General features: G+C 30.1%; 2 protein-coding genes across 2 annotated transcripts in view; both read left to right on the forward strand.

Moving 5' to 3' along the window:
- Nucleotides 1–1,277: 1,277 nt before the first annotated feature.
- On the forward strand, nt 1,278–2,173 carry LOC105620352 (the record flags this gene model as incomplete). Its single annotated transcript, XM_012201853.1, has 3 exons — nt 1,278–1,384; nt 1,593–1,711; nt 1,848–2,173. Coding segments are annotated over 3 exons (552 nt in total), but the record flags the coding sequence as incomplete, so codon positions are not given.
- Nucleotides 2,174–5,184: 3,011 nt separating this feature from the next.
- Nucleotides 5,185–7,666, forward strand: part of LOC105620236 (serine protease easter-like) — a 3,124-nt gene continuing 642 nt past the window's right edge. Inside the window, exons 1-4 of the mRNA XM_012201741.1 lie at nt 5,185–5,260; nt 5,632–5,792; nt 6,752–7,034; nt 7,221–7,492. Of these exons, the coding sequence (XP_012057131.1) occupies nt 5,185–5,260; nt 5,632–5,792; nt 6,752–7,034; nt 7,221–7,492 (792 nt within the window). The remainder of the gene's footprint in view (nt 5,261–5,631; nt 5,793–6,751; nt 7,035–7,220; nt 7,493–7,666) is intronic.

Below are 7,666 nucleotides of genomic sequence, written 5' to 3' on the forward strand. Positions count from 1 at the left end.
AATAAAAGTAAGANANACAATATATATATATTATTATTATATTAATTAATATNTNTNTNTNTATATATATATAGAAGTATATAATATATTTNTNTCTCTCTCTCTCTCTCTCTCTCTCTCTCTCTCTCTCTCTCTCTCTCTCTCTCTCACACACAAATTGAAACATTTCATAATTGTATCTTTTCGAATTAAATGCTACAGTCTATCAAATTTTTTCGAGAAATATTTTCTATCCCTTTAAAAAATTTTCACTCAAATTATCTCTTGATTTTCGTAAAGATTACTTCATTTGTATTTCGAAATTTTGCTTTTGATTTTCTCTCTTAAGTTGTAGTGACCGATTGGGGCAATCAAGAACCCCTGCGAATGATGCTGACACTAGTGGACAACAAACAGTGTAAAGAAATGCACAGGCCGACTATGCAGATCTGATACAAACAGCTATGTGTCAGCGGCCGAAAGAATGTGAACTTCTGTTTGACCGATAGCGGCAGACTTCTGCAGGCAGCTGGTATATACAATGATACAAGTGTACACATGATCCAATATGGTGTCTATACCAATGTCGCCTATTACATGGACTGGATTCTCAACACACTGACAGATTAAAAACGAAACATTGCGGAACAAAGTCTTTTATATCGAATACTTTTAATCTCCATTCTTGGAATATGTTAACGCAAATGCGGTAATCTCAATTGTGATGAGAATGAGAAAATAAATTTGACGAGGCGTTCGACAAATAGTACGTAGATAAATAAAACTGATTTCAAAAAGTTATCAAAACGAATAATAAATATATTGATCAATTTCTTGTTGAGAAAACTGGACAAATAAAAAATCGCGATTAGGGGAAAACTTAACTATTAAATTAATTTATTGGACATAAAATAAAAATATCTTCAGTAATTCTTCAGTAATTCTATTAAAGATAATGAAATTATGTTTTCTTATTGTTAATATTCTTTTATCCTGACATCTCATGCATTCTTATTTTTCGCTAAATAGTCCTGGAGATCAGTGTACGATCGACGTAAGATGGAAACATGCATAAATACACGTGACTATACATTGGTGTCCAACATTCTGCAGCAATCGCAGGAACAGATCATCATTTACATGCAATCATTTCGAAGGCTCAAATCCTTTGATGTGTTGTCAAAAGCGTGAGCATCCGCAACCGTTCAAGCGGTGTCGTGACAAATCGTGGGACTAAATCAGGCTAGAAATTCGGAATCCCCGTATATCGAAAACCAGACAGACCTGGCAAATAATCCATCGCTGCCGAACGATTGCGCGACTTGTCGCAGAGGATTATCAATGGTGAACATACCGAGCTCGATGAGTTTCCTTGGATGATATTATTGAAATATCAACAACATAAGTAGAAATAAATTCATTATTAATTATTAATTATTAATTAATTATTAATTAATTATACATAAAGTCTTAAATAAGTTTTCACTTTATCATAAACATTTCATTTTATAATTAAATGTAAATTATATTAGGAGTTCAGTTCTTTATACAGTTTCTTTTCAAAAATATTGTAGCTAATGATAAATGATAGCATACGGCGGTTTCTTAATAAGTAAACGATATATCTTTATTGTCGTTTACTGCATCAAGGACTTATCAGTCAACTGGCGCTTGTCCAGCGTTCGCTTGGGTGAATACGATATCGACACCGATCGGAATTGCATGCCGGATAGTCGGTGAGAATAGTGAGCCGATGTGTATAATTCAATAATCGTAGGTGTGGAAGAACAAATTCATGAATATTATTCCTTTCGCGGCATCAATGTTATGATATTACTGCATCTCAGTCATGATCTGCCATTCACAAGGTACATCAAGCTTGTTCAATTCATCGCTCGATGACAAACTCTTTATGGACGGTTGGAGAAATACGGTAACCCGCTCGACTTCGAATATTAAATTAAAGCTTGCCTTACCCTTAACGGACAAGAATCTGCGTGATGAAACCTATGTCTGCGATGACTGGGCTAACGATTGTAATCAGAAAGGCCAAGACTGGTATCAGGGTGATTCGGATAGTCCCTTGATATCCGTCGAAGAGATCACCGATAATACCAGGAAATGGACTGCTGTAGGTGTTGAATCCTTTGGATCCTGCAATAGGATCGCCCTGCAACATATAAAGATAATCTAGCGTGTACACGTAAGTGTACTACTTCGTTTCATAAATTCCTAACAACATGAGATCACAAAGATATATCGTCTACAAAGAAATTAAGTCATTGACTATGTCTCAGTAATGAAAAATTTTTTTAAAATTTATGAAGTTAAAATATATTATATATGAAACAATATATTTCTATAGTTCGAGTTGCATCTTGTAGAATTAATTTTGTAAAGATTCATTTACATATTGTTAAAATAGAATATTATATATTAATAATTTTGTCAAAGTTTCTCTGAACAAATTGATGAATAAAATGCGGCAAAAATTTTTTATTTATGATAAATAAGTTTTATTTGTATTAATAAGGTAAAAGATGAAATGTCATTATAAAAATAATAATTAATTACGTTTCCTATCTGTTTGCTATATATAAAAGGCCATGAATACTTAATAATATTAAGATATTAAGTGACGTATGTTAAGTAATAATTATTCATTTAATTATGTATAATTATTCATTTATTTTACCTGTATTTATATTGACACGTTTTATAGCAATAAAATATTTTTAATGAGTTTTATTAATACATGAAGTGTAATAAATCGAGAATAAAATTCATGATATTGACAATAAATGAGAAATTAATATCTGTAAAGGAGTTAGTCTTATCTCATAAGAACGACAATATATAAAAAAAAATATTGTTTTACGTTTTTAATAACACTAATAAAGACAAATTCAAATTTTTCCATAACTATATTGAATTAATAATTTATATCTTCTTTTCTCGATACATTATTCTCCTCTTTCTCTTTTTATTATGTCAACATCAATTTGTCAATATCATTTTAATAATTCATTTGCATTTGAATTATAAGTTTTCACAGTGTTATTATTTCTTTTTAATTACGCTACTTTCCTTCGTTTTATCCTCATGTTTTCATAATGAGATCTCTCTTATCATCATAATGCGTATGCCTTGATGTGTCTTGTGTAAGATATATATTTCTGGGAAACGTCAATTAACCATCAATAAACTATAACATTATTTGCAATATTTATCCGCATTTTTCTAATATATAAAAAACTAAACCGATTTCCTGGTAATTTCACCTTCTTTTGAGGAAAACGTTGTATAAAATTGCGAATTGTTATATTGCAAAAATATGTGATTGATGATTACGTCATTCAATATTCACATTTTTATTTTCCGAAGTTATCAAACGAGCAAGGTCACTATATGACCTATCGACTGACTTATTACGTTGTAACAGTTTATCCTACGCTATTTCGAAAAGCACAATTAAAGACATCACACTGTACTAAAAAATTAAATTCATTAATTATAATATTTCATTAATTAATTAAAATAATATTAATAAAGCATAAATATGAAAAAGTTCCATTGAGGAAAAATGACAAACCTAAAATTTTCTTCTCGAGTATTACGAGAGGATAATACTTGTGATTGTGTGCAGTGGTTGATTAATTGCTGTAGCTAATCATGTGCCATTATTAACTCGTTGACGTATTAATTTTCTAGAGATAAATGTTCTTCAATATCACGAATGAACGAATCTTCGCATTTTGTGATCATAGTAGATCACGATAATATGTTTAAAAATTTGAAATGAAATAACAAATAAGAGATAAAGAAATACGTAGCGAGTAACATCTTTGGCAATCGATTTGGAGAAAAGTATTGATATTTCATCGTAACTTTCCTCATCTATCAACTGATGACTAATAGTTGTATATTTCAATGGAACAACATATAGCATTCCTGCATAAGTTTAATGCAACAATATTATCTCGGGAAACTCCTAGTGATTAAAGTCATGATAAAAGTCATCACATTTATTTTCGATCTACTTTTTCTGGTGAGATTTGTTATAATTATCATTTTCTGAACAAAAATAATTTTTAATTAGTTTCAATATCCGACAACTTTTTCTCTCTTTCCCTTTTATTTTAGCCTTTCTTTGTTTATATCTTCTTTCACGTATATCTTTCAGGAAAGATTTCTGCAATACCTTCGCCTTTATCTTAATTTTATTTATAAGCGATAATTTTTTTCCTAGAAGAAGCATGTTGATTTTGTCGTTTACATTTTCATTTTAATGATTAAACTTATGTTCCTTCCAAGAAATTATGCTGATGCCGTCAATTAGTGATGAGAGAAACAAATATATATATATTTATTTATCCGACTTTCACGATTTAGAACTGTGAATAACACCATTCTGAAAATTGTTGATAAAAAGACAGGTATATACAATGACCAAAATTAATTGCATAATTTCTTAAACGTAAGTGATAGAATCAGAGTTTGAAATATGTATAAATATGAAATATGTATAGTTTTAAAAATATAAATGTAAGAGATTAAATATTGAAAGCTTTAATTTAAAAAAAAATCAAAATTTTAAAGTAAATAGATAATAAAATAATATAAAATAAAATTTTATAATAATTCTATGAACATGATACCGTAAAATTCTTACCAGTAACATTATTATGAACGAAATGTATGTTGACATCAACATCCTTAAAGTTGGTAATTGAAGTTGGTAAGTGAGGATTTCGTAAAAGGATAATGAAATTTTTTTTTAAGAAAAACTCGCATTTCAGATTTTCCTCGCATTTTACGAGTAAATAATACTCGCGATAAGCTGTAATTGGAAGCGAATCATGACTAATGGATCATCACTGATGATCATCCCCACCGAACCAGCAGATTTAATAGGCCCAGCAAGTAGCGAAGGAGCTTAGTCGATTGGCAACCAGTTGGCGATCAGTACCGGTTTTGATCTGACCTGTGGTACTCGGTTTGAGTACAAACTAATACAAAAGGCCGTAAACTACAAGTGGAATTATTACATTTCCTAACGGAGTACGAGCCTTCTATCTATATATATATTGAAGGACGTTACTCGACGAGAATCATCGGAGCGAAACAGGAAAATTCCCGCTCGATCTGATCTGAAAGGGAAAAAAGAGAATTCCTATAAAACGAGAATATTTGGCAAAGAGTTACATGCTGATATCACAAATAAACATGATGTCCATTGGCTTATTCGTCTTTTTCCTCACTTTAACAGCAATCGATGCACGTGAGTACTCCATTCGACATCAATCCATTTTGAGCACTTTCATCTGAAAAAGAATTTTTTTTCTTTATATATAATAAAATTCTAAAAGTAAATCTTTTCCTGATTTTTTTGCGCGTTTATTTTAAATTGTCAGAGCACATTTAGCACAATTAATTAACATATATTTACAATTAAATGCAGCTGTTTGATTCTCATCGTTCGATACATTCAAGGCTTTCTCAGATGATATTTAAGTTGTTCCAAATTATTTACGATATGTAGTATGTTTAAAATGCTGAATTTAAACTTCGGATAAGACAATTTTAATTTGAAAGTTATTGTTAAAAAAACATTAATTGAACAATTAATTAAACAATAATTTATCGTTATAGAAAATGAATGTTCAAATGGTAATTGCGTCAACATTCGCAAATGTCCGGAAGTCATATCTCTCTTGACAACTTCAAGACCGCTTTCAGCAGAAACATTGCAGACTCTTAGAAATTTGCAATGTGGCTTCGAAGGCAACGACCCGAAGGTTTGTTGCAGTCAGGTAATTGAATTTGACCTAAACGCATTAATTTATTTACAATAATATTAATTTAATACTAATTTATTAAAATCTAAATTAATAAAGTTAACTAACACATAATATAATGGGTAATCTCTAATTTAAGAAAGAGAATTGAATTTATAATATAATTTAAAGCTAACTTAAAAAATAAACGAAAAAGTAAGAATTATGAATTATGAATTATAAATATATATATCTTTCGAGAATATATATTATAATAACTTGCATTGATAATTTTGCTTCTCTATTTTGTTTCCTATTCTTTGTTAATTATTTAAAGACATTTATTTAAAAAGTTAAAAGATTATTTATTGGCAGATTGATTATTGATTCTCGAGGATTAATGCGTTTCGGATGATTGTTCATCATTTTCCATATATTCATGAAATATATCAAACATGTATGATGTACATCGCATACTGCCATCATTGTACGTAATAGAGATGTATTGTCGTTGCAAGTCCATTTAATAGTCTTTTGAAATAATACTGAAACAGGTTTCTGTGACCTCGACTTCCTGTTTTATCCTAATCTCATATTGTATTAGCAGGATATCGGCTGAAGCTTAATTCACAAAATCTAAAATTTACAAAATATTCTATTATATCAAATAACAATAAAATTAGATATTTTATTGTTATCAGATATTTTATTACAATCAAAATTGCTTTATAGCTTCCTTTATTTTAGATGTAATATTAAAAATGCATTTTTCCAAACAAAAACAAATAAAATTTTTTATGCTCAACTTTTAATAAATAAATATCTTTAATATCCATTCATATACAAAAATTTCATATATTTACAGAACATAATAAATCTCTCTATAACTTGGTATTGTTCGTCATTATAACACTGTTGAATTTTCGATTTCATAAAAAAATGCATTAAGTGTTTTCAATTTTTTCAATTTTGCTTATATTAATCTTTGGTAATAGACATCCACAACAACGACAGAGGCACCAAATCCAGAAAACCCTTCAAATCCACCAGATGTGACGAATCACCCGAATCTACATCTGTTAGATCATACATTATGTGGACCCATCACTCAGACGAAGGTAGTCGGCGGCAACAAGACTGGAATTTTCCAGTATCCTTGGATGGCGTTAATCGCATACGATACTGGAAGACCAAATCCGGAATTTCGTTGTGGCGGCACAATCATTTCCTCACGCTACGTCCTCACTGCCGCTCATTGTGTTACTTTCCTTCCAGGGAGTAAGGAAAAAGCCATAAAGTCATATTGCCATAAGTATGGCAAAAATTAGAATTAAGTTTTAAACTTAAAAAGAAATTTAAGATTGAATTTAAAAATAAAGTTTGAAAGATACTTAAAAACATTCGTTGTTCTTGATAGCATTTTTTTTATAACTAGCATAACTTTATGTAATTGTTATTCTCCAGGTCTACGACTAATAGGCGTCAGAGTAGGGGATCACGATTTAAGCAAGGAACGTGATTGCGATACGAATAACAAAGGATTTGAGGTCGTGTGTGCCGAGAGGTATCAGGATTTCGGTGTGGAAAGCGTTCAATTCCATCCGGAATACACGAGAACAAAACTGCAAAATGACATTGCGCTTATTAGGTTGAATAATACAGTGGATTTCAGACCTCGGAATGTCAAACCCGTTTGTCTGCCTTTTGGCACTGCGACAGCGCTAAATCGTAACAAGGTGAGAATGATTAATATATTTCCATTTATTAGAAAATAATAAAAAAGAAGCAGCTAAAAAGATTTACAAGTTATATTTATTTTGCTTCAAATTAGTTAACTCTACTACTGATTTAATACTACAAATAGAAAAAGGAATTTTTAAATAACATTTTCCATATTCTCTCTCTCTCTC

The sequence above is a fragment of the Atta cephalotes genome (genome assembly GCF_000143395.1).
Source record: "Atta cephalotes unplaced genomic scaffold scaffold00025, whole genome shotgun sequence".
Classification (NCBI taxonomy): Eukaryota; Metazoa; Arthropoda; class Insecta; order Hymenoptera; family Formicidae; genus Atta; species Atta cephalotes.